This window comes from Osmerus mordax, chromosome 25, assembly GCF_038355195.1.
Source record: "Osmerus mordax isolate fOsmMor3 chromosome 25, fOsmMor3.pri, whole genome shotgun sequence".
In the NCBI taxonomy this organism is placed as follows: Eukaryota; Metazoa; Chordata; class Actinopteri; order Osmeriformes; family Osmeridae; genus Osmerus; species Osmerus mordax.
The window spans coordinates 10,287,985-10,311,980 of NC_090074.1; the positions used below are offsets into that span (position 1 = coordinate 10,287,985).

Genomic DNA, 23,996 nt, shown 5'->3' on the forward strand with positions numbered 1-23,996 from the left:
AGTTTTTTTTTGGGGGGGGGGGGGGGGGTTGCTACCAAATCTCACGCCAAGGTTTTTGGAAAAGTTGGCAGCCCTGCAAATATACAACAGTGACAACAAAATTACATGAAATACTACTCATGATTTAGACCATTGGTGTGTGAACTGAATTTTGTGAAACTACAATGTGTAACAGTGAAGTTATTGAATATTTGTAGTATCGCTGTTCGGTTTTGCATTTGTAGACGGTCCGACTGTCCCTGCGGACGTGTCTTTCAGCTGGCTGCGCTTAGAAATCAGTTAAATCTTTCCAGCTCAGAGGAAGGCTCTGAAAAAAGTTTTTCTTTTATTGAAAAACGAGGTTGAGGCTCGTTAGCTCGTTGTCTAAGTCACAATGGTTGGAAAAAGTTGTCGTTTGTGTTTTAACAACGTTTCTGTGTGAGAGCAGATGAGAGGTTTGTTTTGGAAACGGAACCAAAAGTGAAGTAAAGAGGCGACATTAAAATGTTAATATTCATTTTGACATTTGTCCCTCCTCTTTTACAGTATTTTAAAAGAGCGTTTCCAAAACGAACCTCTCATCTAGATTAGACATTCTCTGTCTCATCTGCTCTCTCTCGATCTGTGGGGTCGAAAATCAAGCTGTTCCACAGCTGTTCCACAGCTGTTCCCCCTAGAGGCCTGGAGCACTTCCATTGTGCAAACTGGATACAGCGTTTTTTTTGTTGGATTTGTTTTCGGGGTTGCAGCACGTTTCTGTATTCGGTTGTGATGTGTGTATTTGCAGCGCGTTTGCTGAATGCTGAATCTGGTCAAATTAATGAAGATGTTTTCTCTATTTGCTTGTGTTTTGTCTACTAGCATGTGTTTTCTTAAGTTGCAGGGCGTTTGCACCTGTCGACCATCGTAGTTATTGCTTAGGGAAGTTATATCTGAATATATTTACAATTTTACCTAACCGTTTTTTTGAGCAATCTGTAGATTGTTATGGGCAAAATGTAATATACGGATAACAAACAATAGACTGAATTTGTGCACTACACACAGCTTGGCCAATGGATGTTGTGAAATAAACGGCAAACTTTGTCAAGCAACTCATACTTGATATAAATCCAATTATGTTTGATTTGATAACTATTTTGTATGGCATGACATCAAGAAACAGTTAAATCCCACATTGCAGACCTGATAGGCAGCCTTATTCCCAAACCCATAGGCCTATAGACTTAGCTGACCTTAAGATATTTTGTGTGTAGTGGTTTTGTTGTGATAGATGCTAAATGGATAAAACTGCATATCAATTTAAAGTGTTGTGTCTCAAGTTAACTGAACACATAATTATTAAGATAAAACAATGTCTTGTTAGAAGGAAATATGAGTTTCTCTCTGAATTGGTCATTGATCTTCCTTTATTTGAAGTGCAGTTAAACAGTAACAACATAAGTCAGCCCCTCCTCCTAGTCTTTTTCTACTCTATAAATGTGCTTTATTTAGAAGTCATCGTACTTTTGGATTTGTTTCTGACCGCTGGCTTCCAATATGGGTTGTAGAGTGCACTTCAGTTGGTTTGCAGTGATGGTTTTCTCTCATTTTTATATAGGTAAGTGTAAAAGACATTCAGCAGTAATTGCTGTCTATGCTTGTGTATTCAACCTGTCACCACTCGAAACAGTATGCTAGTATGCTTTTTATGATAGACTTACTTTTAAGTGAACGTGGTGAAATCTACATTTTATTGGCAACAACTACTGCTGGAAAGGGGAAATAAGTTGTAACTCAGGAGATCCAGGTCCAAATCAAAAAACAAAGTATCTCTTGTGCATAAAGTATGTGAAGCCCTCAATTACAATAATGTAGTCACAGGTGTAGGTTTGGTTTGAACATTATAGGGGCAAACATTTTTTGTCACCTACTGTATATTTTAACACTACCCCTGCTCTGCTACTATTTCTTGGTGGTTTCAATGGTCTCTTAACATGGGCAGGGACATGTCCATACTGTCAGCCCATGGACATAAAAGTAGTTCTTTTTTGTACTTGACAAAGAATTTCTTCCATGCATTGACTTCCAAATGTGCGTGTCGCTTTAGCATCACCCAGCTATTAGTATTAACTTCCATTATTTTAAGATGGCTACAAATGTTAAGTGTTTTAAAGTAACATAATTCAGAAAAATCAGTCAGTAAGAAAAATACCCATTGAATGAATTTTGAATTCACTCTAACGTAAAATAGTGTTCACAAACTTTCCAAAATAATCTGTTTAATTTGAGGGACATTGTGTAATTACATGCCTAATAAAATAAAATACAGTGAGGCATGCTAATATGATAATCCCATGACCGTATGATATAATCTTGTAGGTTATCGAACATTGTTTTTCAGAATTGTATACTAAATAGACTACAGATCAATTTTGATTGTTAAATTCAAAGCAGAGAATCCTGAAGGTAATATTTAGCTTGATTTGATAAAAGATGGATATGCAAATCTACTGCTTAAAAGTTGAATTAGAAACACATTTTTCACTATCTCATAGAAGTCAGAAGTTCTCGCCCCCAAAAACAAACCATTCTAGCAAGTTCCTTGAAACAGCGCTGATTGTGTACATATTAGGTTGTGTGCCAATGCATATGCCTGTGTGTTTTTAGATGCTTTTTCAGTGTTATGCACATTTGGGACTGGTCTATAATACATTTATATCAGCTATAGCTGTGAATGGACAATTAGCTCTTGATGACTCTAGTGTATGTCATAATTATTTGTGATAATAATGATTCTGCCTGTCTTTTAAGTTTTCATTCCACTAACAAAAACATTAGCCGGACATTGTTTGGACATATAACTCGTTGTAACCAACCTTTAAGTTGAGCTATGTCTGACTGTAGCCCGCTAAAGAGAGAATGTACCCTTGTGTTTTTAACTCTACCAAAGACGTTGTTTAGACAGCTGTGCCATAAGTCACCAAATGCCATTAGAGCAAAGAAGTATAGGATATTTATTGTTTCAGAATTTGCTTGTTGTCCTTAACATGGACAAATATATGCATATAAAAAATATAATCAAACCTAATGGAATGCAGGTGCACCTTTGTCTGAATGTTGTAGTGTGTGGGCTTTACTGCTCAGTAGTGTGAGATACTGAGAACTGACTGTACATGTGGTGCAGGAAACGCCAGTTCATGTGTTGAAAACATGCTAAATGCATGCACTGATTAGTTCTCATTAGATGAGGATGTTCAAAAATACAATTTAGATGACAATGTATTTAATTGTAATGTTAATACAATTTATTTAATTTGAAGTAAATTCAAGTTTACTGTACCATTACTTTGCCACTGTAATCTCACCAGGAAAGCTCTGACCCTGTATGCAACTTTGCCTCAGCTCCCAAGCTATTTTTTTATAACTGTTGATGTTCATGGTATGGTGATCATCATTTGTTATGCGTTTCATTTTTAGGCATGCTCAGACTTATGCTATGTTTATACTGTTGAACAGCAAAATCAACTGTTGAGGTGATCATTGAAGTTTAGGCTACTTTACTGACGGTATCATAATACTTTAGTGAAGATTCTGTAGAAAGTACATCTGAAGTAACACTGATCACAAATCCTGGAAAACTAAGTGTCAGGAAAGGTGGAAGGAATCACATGCAGAGGATGTCAAAAATAAGAATTATCAAATCAAAATGTATTTGTATAGCCCTTTTTACACGCAAGTATGTCACAGAGGGCTACACATACGCCCATAGAACTGCCCCTCAACCAACCTAAGCCCTCAAGGAAGACAAGGAAAAACTCCCAGAACAACTCACTAGAGAAAAAATGGAAGAAACCTTGGGAGGAGCAATTCAGTGAGGGATCCCCTCCTCCAGAGACGGTTGATGAAAGAGAGGAGCAGAACACAGGCTTAACAAAGTCATACAGCAGGGAAATGTCAATGGGTTTTTAAACACCAAAATCCATTGTTTAACTTGGTAGATGTGGGAAGGGAAACTCGCTGTTGACCGTCATGGAGACTTGTTTCCGGTTGGCGACCAGGTCCAGCGTTGGCAGACCGACCACCCACACATCCCCAGGGGATGTGTGTGTGTGTGTGTGTGGGGGGGGGAGGGGGGGGGCAGAGAGGGAAGCAAAGATTAGAGAATGCCAGGAGCAGTTAACAGTTACAGTCATATTAGAATGAGATCCCCACCGGTCAAGTGTGGCCTAGTGCAGCAATTTAGCAGAGCAAAAAAAGGGTATTTGATGCAGTCCTAGACACCAAGACAGCGCCAGCCCCCCTTGGTTGGAACATGAAATCTGTTCCAGGGGAAAGAACTGTAAAATAAGTTACAGACACACACACATAAGAACAGACACACACTTCAGATTTACATATAAAGTACATACACACATACTTTTAGCAGTCATAGGACGCTTAGTACTCATAGAATTGACCAAACAACGTTTTTAACCTAATTTTGAATGTCAAAACAGTATCAGCGTCCTTAATTGAGACAGGTAATTTGTTCCAGAGAAGAGGTGCTCTATATGTAACGGACAGACTCCCAAGACAACGGGTACTGGATCCAAGTGCAGGTTTATTGAGGTGTGGTCGGACAAGCAGGGGTCATACACAGTTATCAGAGCCAGAGAGGAAATCCAAAAGGGTAGTCAGGTCACTGGCGTAGGTCAAACAGGGGCGGACTGGGCAATGAAGGCAAGGCTTGGTCAGGTTCCACAGGACAGGCAAGGGTCTGGATCACGGTGTCTAGGAATAGTTCAGGTGGAGCCGATACGAGGTCAGGGGCAAAAACAAGGTCAGTATATCACAGGGTCTATCCGTATATTGCATAGAAATGTCACTATAACGTTAACAAGACTCAGCACAGTGAAGGGAGTGACTGGCTTAAATACAGAGCAGAAGGGAGTGGCCTGATTGGTTTAATGGTTTGCAGGTGTGAAGAGGGAGTGCCCTCTTAGTACTCTGGTGATGCTGATCTGAGACAGGGGGACCTGATTGTCACACTATATGAGAACCCCCTGCCTCCTGCAGTTATTTAATCAGGTCTCCAAGAGAACAAAAACACAGAATCCGAACTAGGATCAAAATATAGAAAGCTCTAGGTATCCTCCAAAACAATTGCAAACAAACAGAAAGCTCTGGGATATTCCAAATAATAATCCAGAACCAAGGAGTCTGACACCAACCCGGCAGTCACGGGAGTTCTGTAAAACGATCTGACAAAGAGTAGAGGAACAAACAAGGTTTAAATGGAGAAACCAACGGCAACAGGTGTAAATTATAAGAGTAACAAGGTCATGAGCAGCCACAGTGACACACACACACACAGAGGGGGAGGGGAGGGAGGATGTTCAGCCTAGAAAAGGGGTACTCAATTAGAAACCCAAAAGGTCCACTCACATTCAGTCCAGGGTCCGGAACAGTAATGGTTTATTTTTCTGGCCCTTACCTCAGAGTTCTGGGGGTAATTGTGTTCAAAATGTCCATGATTTGTGTCATGCTTTGAGGATGTACTTCCTACGGCAGCTGAAGAAATTCAACCTGCCAAAGACAATGATGGTGCACTTCTACACAGCCATCATTGAGTCCATCCTCACCTCTTCCATCACCATCTGGTACACTGCTGCCACTGCCAAGGACAAGAGCAGACTGCAGCGTATCATCCGCACTGCTGAGAAGGTGATCGGCTGCAATCTGCCTACCCTCGAGGACCTGCACACCTCGAGGACCCTGAGGCGTGCGAGGAAGATTGTGGCCGACCCCTCCCACCCAGGTCACTCCCTGTTCGAGCTACTCCTCTCTGGCAGAAGGCTGCAGTCCATCAGGACCAAAACCTCACACCATAAGAAGAGTTTCTTTCCATCTGCTACTGGCCTCTTCAACAAGGCCAAGGACTCCCATTGACATTCATTCACTTATTTAACTAGTATAAGGCCATCTAATGGAAATTCAGTATGCATAAGCCACCTTATCTCAGTATCCGATTGCACTATGTTGACCACTCACCCTGCTCATTCTATTTTTATATTTATTTTATGTTAAATTGTTGTATTCTTAGATTGTTTAGTTCTTAGAAATAGTTGAACTTTTGTACTTTTACTTAATTTAAGATTCGTATATGTTTAGTGTTTTGCACCTCCCTGCCACAGTAAATTCCGTGTTTGTATAACATACATGGCGAATAAACCGAATTCTGATTCTGATTCTGATCATAGTGACGTTTCACAATACCACTATTGACAAGGGCAACCGTCTTATTGCAGATTAAACACATCGGTTTTGTTCTCCCCACCTGCAGCACAAATGCATACTTGTCTATCCTGGTCCGGATAGTAAACCGCCTGGGTCCGGACCCGGGCCGCGGTCCGCCAATTAGTGACCCCTGTCTAGGCCCTAGAACCATGACACCAAGCATCAAACAGACAGCAAGCTTGTGTTCTTTGTAAATCCTTACTCCGAAAAAAATGACCAATTGTCTTTTATTTTACAGGAGTTTCTAGTGAGTGTTCTCTGGAGAAAATGGACATTTTGGGAGGTCATTACACACTAAGCAAGGGGCAGGACAAAGGCAGTACACTGATCTACCATTGTCCTGAGAACCACTATGCCTATCCTGATGTGGCTCGTCTGTGCCAGGCGAGTGGGAAATGGAGCCCTGCCCGAACTACACCTCCAAAATGCAAGGGTTAGTACAATACAGTGGCTGTATATAACGTTAGCATGGGTTGTTAAGTGGGGGGGAGACAGACAGTGTCCCTGTGACAACAAGCTTGGACCCCCTTGTGGCCCTTCCTTAATGTAGAGTCTGAATAAATTATAAACATGGTCTTTTGCCTGTTGTATGTGACAATAATATTTAATGTAACCGGCCTTAGCTTGCCCCTCCCTCCCCCCTCAGTTGAAATGGTCTACAACCACCCCTGCACATTAGAAAACATTTAACCATTTCAATTACAGTAATATTCAAACATTTGACCGGAATTTCAGTAGCCAATAAAGATATCCACTGGTAAATGAACCAATTAAAACCCAGATATTTGGACCAAAAAAAAGTCCAACTTTGTTTGCCATCTGCGGTGATTACGGTTTACAAGAATTCAACCTCTAATCTAAAAAAAAACTTTAATCACCATTAATCAATAAGGTAATTTTGGGGTTGTTGAAAATAACTATTTTGTCTATGGATCGCCAATTATATTAAAGGGTTTTTAGAAAATTCTTTAAATATCATCAGCTAAAAAGTAACTAGTACTCTTTAGTTTTTGAGAAGAGTAATTTGTCATCTCACCACAGAAGAATGTGTTAACTACCCATCCTCATTCGAATGAAAAAAACACTGACAAGTATATTAAATTAGGCTTTGAAAATCAGCAGTCTACTGGGGGGGGGCGTGTCGTCTGAAGGAGCAGAAGCTCCGCCCCCTCGAATTTATTGAATTTAGCAACAACAGCAACAACTGGCTAAATCAATTGCAGATATCAGAACAGACCTACCTGCAGTCTCTGAGTGTTTTATATGTTAATTACTTTGTCTTTGCATAGTACCAGCTGAGTAACATAATGCAGGTTAAACTGTCTGTGATCTGACATAGATAGGTGGCTGTGACGTAGATAGGTTGGGTTTTGCCCCGCCTATACAAAACCTGAGCTGAAAACGGGTGAGAAACTGTTCAACGGTCTAACTCCACATTTCAGTGCGTCAAAGTTTTCGTGCTTTGCACATGCTTTAAGATTTTTTTTTTAATTTGCTTTACAGCACCTTCAAGTACTTTTTTAACAACGGTACTAATTTTCAGTACTCATTCCACCACTGTTTAACATAGTAGCAAGCCTTTTTTGATTTACTTTTACACTTTACTTTTCAGTGATTGAATGCCCACGACCTATGTTAGAAAGTGGAATTTTCACACCTTCCCAAAACACATACTTATGGAACAATGTGACCACTTCTGAATGTTATTCTGGCTACACGCTGCGTGGGTCTTCCAGACGTGTCTGCCAGTCCAGTGGGAAGTGGAGTGGAAGCACACCAGTTTGTGTCAGCAGTTGTGAGTCTTCTAAACTCCCCCCATCTCACTCTTTTACCTCTCTTCCCTTCATCCGCTCTCCTTTTGAAGCTATGTCATTTGTTGTTATGCTGCTAGCAGAGGTATGGAGAGTCTAGCATCAATATTTTGTCTCCTCCTCTTTCTGCTGAATCTTTCCATTGCTTTCCTGAGGTTACCTAACTTTCTACCATGTGCTATTTTTACAGCTGAAGATTATTGTCCAAACCCAGGCATACCTGCAGGAGCCGCACGTTCAGGGAATTCATTTGGCATTGATGACAAAGTCACTTACAGCTGTGGCAGTAGATTATATATGATTGGTTCAAATGAGCGGACATGTTTAGAGAATCACCAGTGGTCTGGGGCCGAACCTAAATGTTACTGTAAGTTTCTACAAACATACTGCAAAGTTACAGTGAACATTAAGGTTTGTTTTACATGTCTTTTGTTTTTATTGTGTGAGTTCTCACTCTTTTCTTGCTATAGTCCCACATACTTATGACACACCATTGGAGATTGCAAAGGCTTTTGGATCTTACATTAGTGAGACCCTAAATGAGTTGGATGGTAAGTCTGAAATGAACACGTAAAATCATGTTGTACCGAAATCATGTCATACTGTATGCAAGAAAGGCTACTGAATTTTTGATCTGGAATTAAAAACAGCGCCAAAATATGGGCTGTGTGTATCAGTTAGTATTGTGATATCATAATTGCAATTTCAATTAGGGGACCATCAAAATATTTCAGTCTTTGCATGTTTATTTATTTATCATTAATCAAGGCATCAAAATTGACTATTCCCCCCAAATAATGCATTTATATTTCAGTGCAAGTATGGTTTGCAGAAGTGTGTGTTCAACAAGTTATTTTTCTGTTGATTTTCTTGGGTATGGTTTGACAATTATCTTTCTGCTTTTTAAAAGTGAAAATAACACCTGGAATCCCTTTCAGATGGCACTAAAACGGGAAGGAAAATATCTCTCGATGACCAAGGACTTCTTAACATCTTCATAGCGATGGATGTCTCTCAGAGCATAGACGAAACGGACTTCCTTTCTGCAACAAATGCTGTGAAGCTACTTATCAAAAAGGTGAAATGACCAAATCCAAACATTGCATGAAACGGTGCCGTGCAAAACAACAGTTTTCCTGTCCCATATCGATAGATTATTTTGTCGGAGTTTCGAAACATATGTTACCAGTGACCTCAACTCACTTTGACACTATTACTGTATTTACTCTTGAATGCTACTCAAATAGCTTTTTAAATCCACTATCATTGACTCATCTTTTCACAGATTTCTTCCTTTGAAGTCACTCCAAAATATCACATTGTGTTTTTTGCATCTGAAGTTATGACGGTTGTAGATATAGCAGAACCTGATGGATCAACGATTAACGTCTTGAGACAAATAGATGAATTTGTCGGTAAGCCAATAGATTTAATAAATATACAGGAGCTTATCTGTTCTTAAAGCTAATTAAAACACATTTCTCTCTGTATATTCACATCAACATTTCATTTCTGTAAACCCAGAAAAAAAAAACAGAGATCTGATAGAGAATCAAGGCACAGATCTCAATCTTGCTTTCAAGACCATCGGCGAACAAATAAACATCTTAGCTATCAGGAAGAATGACAAATGGAACTTTGAAGATCAGAAACATGTGATCATCATGTTCACTGACGGTAATACTTTTGTCAACTAGTACATGTATGTTAAATTCATATTGTTATAGGGATATTGATGGTGTTGAGTAAGTAATTACTTCAGACATACATATTTAGTTGAATAATCCAAACTATGTTTATATCATAAGAAAACAAAGATATGAAACTACATCAATTCCATCCTTTCCTTCTCTCATTTGTAGGTCTATTTAACATGGGAGGGGATCCTAAAACGCAGGTGGACATAATTAAGGAAAAAGTGTATATGGGTAATCAGAAGGCAAGAGACTCCCATCTTGGTGAGACCAAAAACCTTGCTTTAGGAATGCAAGGATTGTATAGTTATGCGTTACTGAGAAGAGAACATACTTGGTCAACTTAAAGGCAGGGTAGGTCATGTTGATGAGAAGCACTTTTTGTCATGTTTGCTGAAATAAACTTCACATCCTGATAGCAACCAATGAATCTAAAGGTTTGACTGATATAAATGAAATAAATCCGGTATCTGCCTGTGCTGGCAAAGTAAGTACATTTTGCGAAACTAACAATTTTGGTTTGAGTTTGAAAATCCCACCCAAAATATTCCAACCCCTCCTTTCAAAGCCCCTTCCCCAAAACACATTAACGCACTGCCTGAATACTGCAATGAGTGCATGGGCAGAGTGTGAGCAGGTAGGTAGTAGACAGGCAAGTATCCCGTCCAATCATAGCATTGGTTGTGTTTATTACAGTTCTACGACTGATATAGGATTTCTTTTACTGTCAGGGCATTTGATTTATTGATTGCTCTCAGGATGTGAAGTTTTTTTCATAAAATATGACAAATAGTGCGTCTCAAACACATGACCTACGATGCCTTTAATTGGACTATACTCTATAAAATGTTTTGTGTTTTGAAACCTTAAACAGTCCCACATCATCTGGACACTCCAAAAACAATGCATGTAATAACATACAGGAATGCAACACATTGACTTGTTTTTGAAATAATAACAATATGTGATCTCCTGTTTTAATAACCACCTGACAGATATTTATATCTTCGCTGTCGGAGATATTATCTTCCCGAGGAACATTAAGGATTTAGTAACTGTAAAACCAAATGAACAACACTTTTTCATGCTTGGAGAGAAGACTAACCTGAACAAAACATTTGATCAAATCATAGGTAAGAATACTTTTTGCCCATATGTGTGGCATTTTGTTATCTTGTCTTTTGTTTATAAAAACAATTGGCTAACAATTAACCAGTCAAACTACCTTGTGTGATATACTGAAAAAGAAGCACAATCACAAGATACAGCTGTTTTTGGCCATTTCCGTAGAAGCTACAACATCATTTAAAGTAAATGTTAAATTTAAACATGAATGTATTTGTTGGAAGACTGTCACATTCTGTAATGCATGAACACTTTCTGTAATGCTTCATTTTGTATTTTCTTATGTTTTTAGATTCTGATAACCTTTTGCAATTATGTGGCGTATACAATCAGACCAAAGATGAAACAAGATACCCATGGGCAGTAAACATTCATGTTACGGTAATCAACACCTGCTTATCTGTGAATCAGATTGAACATTCAACTTGAGTCATTTAACTTATAATCAAAAATCAAGACAAATCAATATGTCTGTCTATTGGGAACAATATATATAATTGTAGTTGCTAAATTTGTTATATGTAAGAGCCTTTCAATTGAAATAAGAGTCTCTCCATATTAGAGACACGACAAGGCTCAGAGCTGCCTTGGATCATTGGTTTCTGGTAAATTCATCTTGACAGCAGCCCACTGCTTCCGGTTCGACGACCAAGCTGATGACATAAAGGTTGATATTGGAACTAGCAAAGGTACTGCTAAACATTCAGTAGACTTGACTGTTACATGTTTTAAAATAAGAAAAATATTATTTTAGAGGCAATTTGTAGATCATTCATATATAACTTAAATATTTAGTGTTTGTAAACACTTAGGATTTGCCAATTCTATATGTAAAATAATCCAACTAACAAATAAGGTCAAATCAGACAACAGAGCATGCTGATTGACGGACAGTCCCAAGCTTAAATATGACTACATTACTTCATTAAGTTGTGGGCTTGATTCCAACAGTACAGACTCATACAGTGACTACATTTAGTTACATTTCTTCTTTGTAATTTCTCCTTACAGGCCTAAAAGTAGAAAAATTCACACTTCACGAAAAATATAATATCTCGGCTAAAGTTCCGATTATAAAAGAGTTCTATGACTATGATGTGGCTCTCATTGAACTGAAAATGGAGGTGAGGTACTCAACGGACATAAGGTGAGAAGCACGTAGAACAGGGACACATCATTCCTATAACGTGTGTCTGGTATAAAATGGCTACTGGTTATTAATCAGCCAATTGTCAGCACAGTGAAATATATTGTGCTGACAATACCCAATACATTGGCTCCTCTCTCCACCAAAACGTTACCAAGACAGTTTGGTAAACATTTCAGGCAAATGTGCACACACAGATGCCTTAGACCAATACTTTATTCAATGAAAATGTAAAGATTATGATGTGCATTAAGTGGTTATACAGAATGTTAATTGAGAGAATCAAACCCTTTTATCAATGACTATTCCTTGTCTGTAACAGAAGCATTTGCGTTCCCTGCACAGAGGAAACAAATAGAGCACTAGGCAAACAGCTGCACCTCAACTGCAAAGACCAAGGTATTATTACAGTATTACCAAACCTACTCATATTATGTCTGGACTTTAGACAGCATTGCTAACACCAAGAGACTTTTTAATCAAGCAAAAAGTGTAGAGAATCAGTGGCAGCCTGCAGGTCAGATTTAGTTTAGTTTAGTTGAAGTTAATTCAAAAGTTTAAACGCATTACAAGGTTTTGCCTTTATGTCTTTTATATTCCGTTAGAGCAGCTCCTTTTTTCCAAAGATTTTGAGGAAGTCAGTTTCGTATCATTCATCGAAAGCAAAGAAACAAGCAAATACAAATTTGAGGAGAAAACAGCATATGCTCTACTTCATGATTTGGTGAGTTCTTGCTTGTTTCAACTTCTCTTACTGATAGGATAAGAGTGGTTTTGGACTAGATGAGAGGTATTTCATTTGTTTAAATGTAAATTTGTCATCCAAAAACAAAGTCTCCCCCTCTCCCACAGAGAGACAACTGCATTAAGCCTGCCACAAAGGCTAAGGATGTAAATACAGATGATCCTAAAGAGGTTGTGACTGACAACTTCCTGTGTACAGGAGGATACAGTGCACGACAGGAGGATATCGCCTGTAAAGGTATGTTTAGGTGTCTAGAAGACTAAGCAGAAGCCAATACTGTATCATACTGCAGACACTGTGCATTAGACTGGAGACAAGTCTTTAACCTTCTCTACAGGTGATTCTGGTGGTGCTGTCTTCAAGGAATATGTATATCGCGTAATCCAGGTATTGGAAAATTGTTTGTATTCCTTATTTCATATCTGGAAAGTTGTTTAAAAAATAATCTCAATGTATGTGATGCAAACATAAATTCCAATAATAGAATCGACACTGCAATAATGTCATTGAATAATTAAAATCCATGATAAGAACAGACACACAAATGGTTTTATCGTTCATATATAACAGCATTCCACATGTATTGCTCTTTTTTATAGGTGGTCTTTTGAAGGGAATTCTTTGACAAAGACATCTTGGCTAATTAAAGTGACTAATTTATTTTTGTACTTCCCCATCTCTGTAGGTTGCACTTGTCAGCTGGGGCAACAAGGATTTGTGCTACGACACTAAGAGGCCGAAAGCACGAGGCGACTCCAGAGATTTCCACATAAATCTCTTTAGAATGATCCCTTTTCTCAAGGAACATCTGGGTTCAGAATTGAATTTTTTAAAGGAATAACTACATCGATTTGTGCCTGTTCCTTTTTCTTAAACTCATTTGATGGTGTAAACTGTTTTCCTTCTTTGAATGATTGGCAAACAAATATAGTTATTGTATTTTTTTTATCATTCAAGAGTTAAATGGGTTTCATACCCAAACCTTACCATGGAATGTCCTGTTATTCATAAATCTGCGAACAGTCAATACGAATAGAGACATATCTGCCTTAATGTAATACATATTTACCATTATCACTATCCTAATCCGTTTCCTTATCATCATTACCTTGCCACATTTACGATAATGTTACAAATATATTGCATTATATTGTAATACAATAGGCCTACAACTATTTCATAGTTAAATAAATGAAGACTATTGCTGATGGGTCCAGTCATTATTTTGGTGTGACAGTAGTCTAATAACCTACTGTATACATATATAGGCTACTGTATATAACTTAAAATTGTGTCTGACAATATCGAACAACAAGCGAAAATACAATAACGCATTTAATTAATTAGGCTACTTAGTTGTTTTATTCAGTGTGTTAAATGAAATTTTGGACGCGACATTTTAGTTCATGGTCGGCACCAAAAATTCCACAAATCCACTCAAAATCCCCCCAAACTATCTTCCCAATCGAGCGCACAGGCAAGGAGCATATGAAGTGGTGTTTGAAATGCAGCCCAGTGGTTGACATTAAAAAGCTTAGCTTGTGTGTTTAAGGATTCAAATCCGAATAGACAACAATTTCAGTTAAAGTAGGCTATTTGGCTTTAATCGAAAGAGTAAACGCATTGCAGTAAAACAACATCATAGGTGTATTTCAGGATTACATTTACATTTAGTCATTTAGCAGACGCGCTTATCCAGAGCGACTTACAGTAAGTACAGGGACATTCCCCCGAGGCAAGTAGGGTGAAGTGCCTTGCCCAAGGACACAATGTCACTTTGCACGGCCGGGAATCGAACTGGCAACCTTCAGATTACTAGCCCGATTCCCTACACTCAGCCACCTGACTCCCTCAGAATTAGGAGTTTGCCTGTTGGTGTCTTTTTCAGTAACACATACACACACATCCCTCTTGTGTTTGAATCCAGCAATTGCACTTTTATTTTATGGGGATTGTTTGTATTGCAATATAGCCTACTGTATAACCTATATTGCAATTATTTCAAATAATTACATGATATTGAAATGTGTCAATGTCGCTTTGAATTAAGGTGTCTGATACATTTTTTTTTTAAATGAAAATTATGTCTGTTCGCTGGCATAGAAACACATGCAATAGCCTAACAACTCAGTGATTAGGCGATAGTGAAAAGAGTATAGCAGTCGTTTCCCTTCAGCAACAGTGTTTTTAGCGCGAAATAGTTCAGAGCGACCAGGAACATCATGATCGCGCCAACATTTGAACTTAGTGTTTAAAGGATCTGTCCATTCGGTGGGAGCGTAATCACTTGGTAAGTAAAATACATCTTAATTGAAATGTATTGCTTACTGTGCTATTACTTAACACTCACAGGGTATCAACTATTGTTTAGCGCAAAAAAGGAATAGAGCCTGCTTTTTGTAGTTGGTGACTATGTCACACATGCCAAACAAGAAAATAACTAACTGAATATTAGTTAAGACACACATCACACATTACATAACCTTCTCGGTAATGAAGGCTACAGTAGGCTGATATGTTTTGTCTCCATAATAAGCAGTTGACTGCTATTTCAAATGAAGACAAACGCATGACGAATGGAACAGACGGAGTTGTTGCACGTGTTATTGAGTAGGCTAATCAACGTGTCACTTTGGGGTTACAGTAAGTGTAGTCATTAGATATTCTCTGGTGTAGTATTAGTACCACAGTGGATGAGCACCGGTGTCTGTATTGTACAGGAAATACACGAGGATCCAAGTCTAAGGTAACGAGGACGCGATTATCGTTAATAGTGTCTCTCTTATTTTGTTGTGTAGGCAAAAATGTAGGCGGTAGTCTACATTTTCCTGTCGTGCCAATAATTTATAATGTAGGCTAACTCGCATTCTGTTTAGCACTTGGTAAACGAATACAAACTTTGTAAATACGTTACACATGACATATTTAGGAAAATACCGTGCCATGAGTGACAGACCTGCATCAAACTACTTTAGATAGTTTTTGAATATGACTTTCAAGCACGAGGTAACTTGGCCACGTTTCGGCGTGATGCCTTCAGAGACAGGAAGCTGTTTGCCTTTGCGCCGTTATACCGCGCCTGGCTACATTTTACACGTGCTTAAAGAGAAGTTACAGTTAATGAGTTGAGCGCACAGACCTACTCATAGATTTTGAATGGACATGGGTTTTTACATTCCCATGAGAACTGATCACGATATTGAGTGTAATCACTAATCAGAGAATGTCTAATATGGGGAGAACCATGCCACTCTCGGGAAACTTCCGGGCTCTGAACTGGTTGCAGTTCCACTCTAGTTCCATATGAGGACGCTAACGGTCCAGTGCAGAATGAATGGAGGTCTATGGAGCATTCTCTGGCAAAATTCTCCCCTCAAAATCCACTTTTCACAGGATATAACTTTTTGTCTAGTAATTTGAATATTGAATTCGAAAGGGGAGCCCAAAAAAATACACACTTCTGGGTGTTATATTTTTTTAAAGTTGCTTTTTTGTCTTAAAAAGACTTGTAAAATGTCAATGACGTCATACACATCGTACGACCAGAGATCGCAGAAAACTGACACAATGTGGTACAAGTCCGATCAAGAAGCAGATAGATGTGAACTTTACGAAAATCAATGCTATTAGTACAGTAGTATTCCTTTCACTTGGTCTTTAGAAATATAACTATTTTAGATGGAACATACGTTCCACATACGACTCAGACTCACCAAATATATGTTGTTCTTTTTGCTTCGTGTTTTTAGTATGACTGCTCAAGTATTGTGAAGTTCGGATCATTTTACTGATTCGGTTTTTGAATCTCGTTCAGCAAAATGAACGAATCTTTTTTTCGAGTAACTCTTCATTTCAGGGGGGGGGGGGGGGGGGGATACGTCCACTGCAAACATGTATCATATTCTCATATTAGTGCATGTAAACCAGCAGATACTATTTTAAAAGAAATTCCTGCATTAAAATAATGTATCATGACAATTTGTATGATTTTAAATGGTCATTTATTATCACGGAAAACAATTTCGCTGCACTGAACTATAAGTAAAGTACAAAAAAAGTGAAAATAACAAACCCTGTAATTATTACTTGTGAACGAATATCATTCACGTCTTACTAAACCTAGTCACGCGAAAGTGAACTAAACAAGCAGGTCACGTGGAAAACGATCCACAGATCCGTATCCGAAGACCCAGTCAAAATGAACGAATCGTTTCTGTTTTTGCTAGCTACCAGTACTGAGCCTATGCAGGTCACGTGAAAAACGATCCAAAGATCCGTATCCGAAGACCCAGTCAAAATGAACGAATCGTTTCTGTTTTTGCTAGCTACCAGTACTGAGTCTATGCAGGTCAGGTGAAAAACGATCCAAAGACTCGTACCCGGCAGATGAACGAATCGTTCCCAACCGTGTCTTCGGATCAATGTTTCGTTCTTCTGACAACCGGGTCTTCGGATCAATGATTCGTTCATCTGCCGGGAATAAACTCTACAAACAACCGTCATGTATGTGTGCAACCATTTGTAAAACTTGCTACAATAAAGGCAGGCAACTGTAGATTATCATGCCATTTCTCCTTGTTTTTATTCAGCTCAGGTAAATCAGCAATTTGCTAATGTTCCCTTTTGTGCTCGTCCCCTGTTCGTATCCGCAACTTTTCTTGACGTAAGCAAATAACTGGGGTGCTAGTTTACCAATTTCGGATTGGTTTCAAATTGGTAGCAAAAATCCGGAAATTATTCTATAAAAAAGCTAGTAGTATGAGCCATGTTCGAGAATCGAACAAAATGTATTGGGGGAGATAGTTTAGATATGTTGACTGGAGTTAATAGAATAAAAACGACTGGACAAGTCGGGTAGCAAAGCGGAAATGCAATACCACCTACAACAGAAACGATTCGTTGCCTCAAGCCAGGGGCGAGGGGTGGGGGTGTGGCTCGTACCCGAAGACCCAGTAAAAATGAACGAATCATTTCTGTTTTCTGTAGCTACCAGTAATGAGCCTATGCAGGTCACGTGAAAAATGAAACAATCTGTTGTAAGGTTTTTTTAAACAAGAATTTTCTCATAATTTCTGTCCCATGAACCATGAATACTGGTAATAGAAATCATTTTAGTGTAAATAGTGCTAAATAAACTTGCATTAACTATGCTGCAACGGTAGGTAAATAAGAATGCATGCTATATCACCTGGAACATTTGGTCATTGAAGTAAACAAGCGACAATACATTTATAGTTAATTTGAGTTAATTATTATCGTTCACGGTGTCTGGGAGCTGAGATGTGGTTATTTTGTACTGTGCCTAGGAAACCGGACTGCTGAAATAATGTTAGAACTATGCACTTTTGATCCTTGATCTGCTGCTGTATTTTCTATTATGCATTAATTGTATGTTGCTTTGGATAAAAGCATCTGCTAAAATAATCAAATTTAAAAGGCCTTAGACTATGAAAATGAAAGGGATCACTTATTTTTTCAAGGTAATACAAATGGAGTATATGCAAATCCAAAAATGGCATAGCTGTAAATGTATTTACGTTAACTAATAAGCTCCCAGACCACTTTGGTTTTTGTATTTGCACACAATTGTTTTAAAATCAATGAACATTTTTGCAGACTAAAACATCAAGATGGTTCTCCATAAGAGCATACCTGCGGACAGGTATGTGATCTTTTTAAAATGTAATGTGAAGCTGCCACTAACCTACTTATTCTCAGCTAATATTTTGAGTAAGTTCAGCTACAAAGAGAGAGAGACCACAGGCACAGCAATACACTCAGTAGTTAGCATTTTACGTTGGGTGGCACTAGAGGATTCGTTTGTGTGGAGGTCCTGTCCACTTAGAAGATTACTTTGTGATAGGGCTGTGGAATATATCTCTAGCATGTTTTGTGTGTGTGGAGAGATGCTGCCCACAGGTATGCATTCAAAGGGACATGAATCACTGTCTGTTAGCGGGATTCATTCAGTGGGATGGTGTGCAGCAAACAAATGTGTGGTTCCAACCCATGTCTGTGAGAAAGATGGATAAAGAGACCTAGGATTATATAGGATCATTGCAAAGCATAATAATAATCATGCCTCTGTGTTTAGAGGTTGTGCTGTGGCCGTCATCATCTTCATCCTGGGACTGGGAACTCTGTTGCCCTGGAATTTCTTTATTACTGCCACACAGGTATTGGTCAGATGCCCTCCTTTACCTCATGCACACTCATTTATGAATCCCGCCATTGGCAGAAATCTTTTATGACAAGCCATGTCATTACAACTGCTGTGTAACTCAGTTGACTTTTATTAGTATTTAACATGATATGTAATGACAGAATACGCAAATATGTTCAGTGAATTGTATTATTTTATTTTTTTTACCAAGGAACAGAGTAATATTGTACAGTTTGACTTTTGGAGCATGCAGTTAACATGTAGTTTCTATTGTTGTTTTATAAAGTACTTTAATGGCCGCCTCAAAGTCAACGGCACAAGTGAAAACACAGACGACTACCACTACGATAACTGGATGACTCTTGTATCCCAGCTACCCCTGTTGCTGTTCACCTTACTCAACTCTTTCCTCTATCAGTGGTAAGCAACCCCTATTTAGATTTGAGATAGGAGTTAACCTGCACCAAATGTATGTGTAACACAAACTACATGTGTTTGGCAGGGTCACGGAGAGGGTGCGCATAGCCGTCAGTATGACCTCCATCCTGCTTCTCTTTGTCCTCACCGCCTGTCTGGTTAAGGTGCCCATGGCGCCGAAATCTTTCTTCTCTGTCACCATGGCAACTATCTGGTTCATAAACAGTGAGTTTCCTTATCCACATCTGCAAAATGTGCTTAAAAATACTCCAGCGTACACACACAGCAACGTTTCTGAAACAATCCCTTGGGATTTTCCCTTTTTGCGTAACGAGTGATTTTGGCTGGATGTTGTCTTCAAACGTGTCGAATATGTGTGACCAATCCAACGTGTCGAACATGTGTGACCAATCCAACGCGCCTTTCCTGTGGCCAGTGTTTGGAGCCGTGTTGCAGGGGAGCCTGTTTGGCTTAGTGGGGCTTCTCCCTCCGAGATACAGCACCCTGTTCATGAGTGGTCAAGGACTGGCTGGGATCTTCTCAGCCCTGGCCATGCTGCTGTCCATCTTCAGTGAGTACTGCTCTGTCCTACCCCTGCCCTCTGCTCTCCCGTCCTACCCTGCCCTGCCTTACTGTTTTCTGTTCTACAATGTCAAGCCCTGCCCTGTACTATCCTACCCTGCCAGACTCAGTCCCTCTGTCCCCCAATTGACCTTGTTCTACAGTGCCCTGTCTAATCTAATCTACCGAATGTCTGTTTGCGGCATGTAGGCAATGCAGATAAGGAAACTGCTGCCCTGGGGTACTTCATAACCCCCTGTGTGGCCACCCTGCTCACTTTGCTCTGCTACCTAATTCTTCCACATCTGGTAAGTGCCCCTATACATTGAGGACAACAATAGTTGTCCTCAATGTACAAAATTGAATAACCTGTACACCTGTTTGGATGTCAAACCTAGTACAGCTATTTATAGTGGTGGTTTAAATGTGTGTTTTTGCAGCAAGTAATGAGGTTATTTTGGATGAAATCACAGTTTGTTTGTATAGTGACTATTGAGTTTGGATTACTCTCAAAAATGTTCTTTGTGACCCTAGGAGTTTGCCCAGTTCTATTTAAAGAAAAGCCATGGTCAGCTGGAGACCACTAATGAGCTCATCAAACCTGCTGGTAGGTTAAGGTTAATAATGTCAACATGTAAAAACACAGTGTAAAGGTACATGATACAATAATTTAGGTATGGGTAAGTTTAATAAAAAAGTTGCAGATGATATCCAAAACTTGAGCCAATAATTGCCTGTGCCAATTTAGCAATGCCCTTGTTTTTAATGTATGAAAGAAAAAGGGGCCCTCTACAAAGTCAGTGGGATGGAGAAAAGCCTGGTTGTCATGGAGAACGCTGATTCCCAGAGAAGGTCTTCAGTGCAGGCTGTCTTCAAAAAGGTTCCTTATCTTATCCATCGATGCATCTATCCACGTAAATACACAGGTGAGCCAAAACATTATGACCACTCACAGGTGAAGCTAATAAGGTTGATCATCTCAAAACAAGGGCACATGTCCAGGTAGATTAGATTAGTGAACAGTTATTATACGTGCTGGATGCAAGAGTAAGGACCTGAGTGACTTTGACAAGGGCAGAGTAGTTCTGGCCAGACGGCTGGATCAGAGTGTCCCTGACACGGCCAGGCTTGTAGGGTGTTCCCGGTCAGCAGTGGTGAGGACCTAGCGACAGAGGACCATGGAGGGTCAGACCACAAACCAACACCGGGACCGGGGTGCTGGACGCCCGAGGCTCATCGATGCACGAGTGCAACAAAGGCGTCCGTCTGGTCCACTGTGGCTCCACCTCGCAGCTGACAGGACTTGAAGGGTCCCAGAGACCACAGGACACCTTCGGGTATAGTCGAGTCCATGCCTTGGTGGTTCTGAGCTGTTTTTGGCCGCACACTGAAACCCAGCAGCATCTTAGGCAGGTGGTCATAATGTTTTAGCTCATCGGTGTGTGTGTATACTGTATATGTATGTGTGCGTATGACAATCGGCCCCTTGTGGATCATGTCCCCTGTGTACTGTACAGATCTGGGTGATGGCACTTTGTGTGACGTCCGTGCTGGCTGTGACGCTCTCTGTGTTCCCAGCGGTGACGGTCAAAGTGAAGACTATATTTAAGGAAAGCAAGGACTGGGGTGAGTAAGTGGCCACCAAAGGTCAAGGACAACCGGGTTCAATCCGACCTTGGGGTCAATGCTGAAAGACTAAACCTGTACATTCCTCTATTCTCCCTTTTTGTCCTCCATCAGAACCCTACTTCCTCTGTGTGTGTTGCTTCATCGTGTTTAACGTCATGGACCTGATCGGCCGCAGTGCCACATCTCTGGCTCAGTGGGTGAGTCAGGATACATGCCGCTCTTACCCAGCTTGGCAACTGCTTAGACGGCCACAATGGCAGCTTAGCACCTGGCTTGGAAATGTTCATCCGTAAAGTCATCAAAATACCAAAGCAAAAAAGATAATTGACGTGTCGTCTCTGCTGCTCATTTCTTTTTTTGTTGGGGGGGGGGGGTCATACAGCCCTCGAAGGAAAGCCGTTGGTTCCCTGTCCTGGTTTTGTCTCGGGTCGTCTTCGTCCCCCTCGTCATGCTCTGTAACGTGGAACACTCCCGCCTGCCCGTCCTCTTCTCCCACGACGTGGCCTTCGTCTGCATCATGACCTTATTCGCCCTCTCCAACGGATACTGCATCTGCCTCTGCATGACCTACGCGCCACAGTTAGTCCGAACTTTTGACCCCTCTGAATACGTTAATTCGTTAACACTGATTTGCTTCTGTCGAGAGTTTTCTTTGAAGTCAGTTCAGTGCTGGTCTTTAGGGTCCTATCTGGTTCAAGTGGATGCTGTGTGTGACTGTTGCTCTCTCCTCCACAGGTTGGTGAGGTCGAAGGACTGCGAGACGGCAGGGGCTCTGATGACCTTCTTCCTGGCGCTGGGGCTCTCCGTTGGGGCGGCTTGCTCCTTCCTCCTGGGGGCTCTGTTGTAGCAGGACATTGACGCTACAGGGATAGGTTTAGCCCAGTGGTTATGAATTAGATTTTTTTTTATGAGGTTCAAATCCCGCCCCCTTCCCCCCCTCTGTTTGTCGCTTTGGGATCAAATTGTCTGCTTTTTCCCAATTGTTTACCCAAAGCAATCATATTTGCTTTCCTATTGATTCTGTTTTATTTTTTATATTATTTGGGGAAAGCTTCTGCATTGTGCTGCCCTATGACCTACTGTAATACAAAACGTAATCTTTAATTAGGTAATAAAACTGATCATTATGAAGTTATGTATTATAGATGACAGTTTTATGTTATTCCATGTTAAGTGAACAATTTGCAATCATATGTTCATTGTGTTCAACTAAAACAAAAAATGAATTGACTATTTATTGAATATTTTTTTAAGCAATGCCTGGGATGTATTTATTTTTGAGCCTTTAATACTATAATATTCTTTTTTATATGCAGTTTTTTTAAATATTTTTTTACCATCTTTTTATACCTTTTAAATGTTGTTTGACTTCATTTTGTAGCTTTGTAGAATTGAAAATAAACTTTTTGTTAAAGGAATGTATTTATTCTCTAAAAGAAGATGAATGTATATAATTTAGATCAATTTAATGGATGTCTAAAATATTTTCAGTCAGCCATAGAGAATGGAAAACCACCACATGTGGACTGCCTTTTCGTGTCAAAAGCTTGTTGGAGTTGCAATAAGAGTAAGATGGCATCACAATAACAAACTTAATCTAATTCTAATATAAAACGAGAATGATATACACCCACTACCGTGAAGTCAAGTATATGTATTGTGGTATCATGAGAGGCTAGACCACGGTGCATGGTGTAGGGCAGTGCATCAAACCGATATTTCGTTTGACATTTGACAGTATAACCTTCAAATGCACAAAGCAACCCTTCTGTCTGCTTCTTTCTCAAGTAGCTTTTTTGTTTTTTCCATTAATACTCCAATTGATAATTATTAGTATAAGAGTATAGGACTTCAAAATGTTTTGGCAGTAATTAAGGTTACAGCTTCAGTATGAAAAAAGGTTCAATGTGCAATGCATAATAGATTTTCCTAGACAAAAATAATTAGAATGAGATGGATCTAAAGAATTTAACCTGTAATGTACTTAAAATTTATTTTGACTGTTTTTGCTGTATAATAATAGAAAACGTACATCTTACTCCAGAAGAAATTTATACAATTTTCTGTTTCGAAGCATACTTCTTAAAAGTATATCAAAAGTGAACTATTATCTAAGTATACTTCTTAAAAGTATATCAAAAGTGAACTATTTTCAAAGCATACTTAAAAGTATGTCAAAAGTGAACTATTTTCTAAGTATACTTCTTAAAAGTATATCAAAAGTGAACTAAAAGTGTACTATCCATATTTTTGTATACTTATAGTATACTTTAATATACTTTTTTTTGTAAGGGCCTTACGAGCATGTTTGGGAAACGCACGTAAGAAATATTGATGGTTTCGTTATTTTGCTCGAACGTTGCTACGATCCATCGTTATCGGGAAACGCAGCCCAGGTCAATCCATTTGTTTAATTTCCAAGAGATTCCCAGATTGGCCATAACAAACGTCAGTTTTTTCTTTTGGG

At 39.4% G+C, this 23,996-nt stretch overlaps 2 protein-coding genes across 3 annotated transcripts; both read left to right on the top strand.

Annotated features, from left to right (window-relative positions):
- Positions 1–1,518: 1,518 nt before the first annotated feature.
- On the top strand, positions 1,519–13,952 carry LOC136933467 (complement factor B-like). The gene is made up of 18 exons (XM_067228874.1): positions 1,519–1,579; positions 6,476–6,670; positions 7,850–8,032; positions 8,239–8,415; positions 8,519–8,599; positions 8,987–9,126; positions 9,334–9,463; positions 9,573–9,725; positions 9,911–10,006; positions 10,738–10,875; positions 11,160–11,248; positions 11,430–11,556; positions 11,879–12,014; positions 12,337–12,413; positions 12,620–12,738; positions 12,867–12,996; positions 13,097–13,146; positions 13,445–13,952. The coding sequence occupies exons 1-18, from the start codon at positions 1,519–1,521 to the stop codon at positions 13,598–13,600; spliced, it is 2,238 nt and encodes a 745-aa protein (XP_067084975.1). The 3' UTR covers positions 13,601–13,952.
- Positions 13,953–15,422: 1,470 nt separating this feature from the next.
- Positions 15,423–23,115, top strand: LOC136933441 (equilibrative nucleoside transporter 2-like). Of its 2 annotated transcripts, none has more exons than XM_067228835.1 (13): positions 15,423–15,505; positions 18,376–18,421; positions 18,854–18,935; positions 19,209–19,342; positions 19,425–19,564; positions 19,776–19,910; positions 20,111–20,208; positions 20,435–20,507; positions 20,677–20,780; positions 21,418–21,526; positions 21,641–21,726; positions 21,912–22,108; positions 22,265–23,115. In XM_067228835.1, the coding sequence occupies exons 2-13, from the start codon at positions 18,390–18,392 to the stop codon at positions 22,374–22,376; spliced, it is 1,302 nt and encodes a 433-aa protein (XP_067084936.1). In that variant the 5' UTR covers positions 15,423–15,505; positions 18,376–18,389; the 3' UTR covers positions 22,377–23,115. The 2 variants fall into 2 exon arrangements, with proteins under 2 accessions (XP_067084936.1, XP_067084938.1); XM_067228837.1 differs by having other exon boundaries at positions 20,683–20,780.
- Positions 23,116–23,996: the final 881 nt, after the last annotated feature.

Excerpts from the sequence above, each read along its gene's own strand:
- LOC136933467 (XM_067228874.1), top strand. The coding sequence starts at position 1,519 with ATGGGTTGTAGAGTGCACTTCAGTTGGTTTGCAGTGATGGTTTTCTCT. Across the intron at positions 1,580-6,475 it reads TTTCTCTCATTTTTATATAG|GAGTTTCTAGTGAGTGTTCT; the intron begins GTAAGTGTAAAA and ends TTTATTTTACAG. Across the intron at positions 12,997-13,096 it reads GGAGGATATCGCCTGTAAAG|GTGATTCTGGTGGTGCTGTC; the intron begins GTATGTTTAGGT and ends CCTTCTCTACAG.
- LOC136933441 (XM_067228835.1), top strand. The coding sequence starts at position 18,390 with ATGGTTCTCCATAAGAGCATACCTGCGGACAG. Across the intron at positions 18,422-18,853 it reads AAGAGCATACCTGCGGACAG|AGGTTGTGCTGTGGCCGTCA; the intron begins GTATGTGATCTT and ends CTCTGTGTTTAG. Across the intron at positions 22,109-22,264 it reads TGCATGACCTACGCGCCACA|GTTGGTGAGGTCGAAGGACT; the intron begins GTTAGTCCGAAC and ends TCTCCTCCACAG.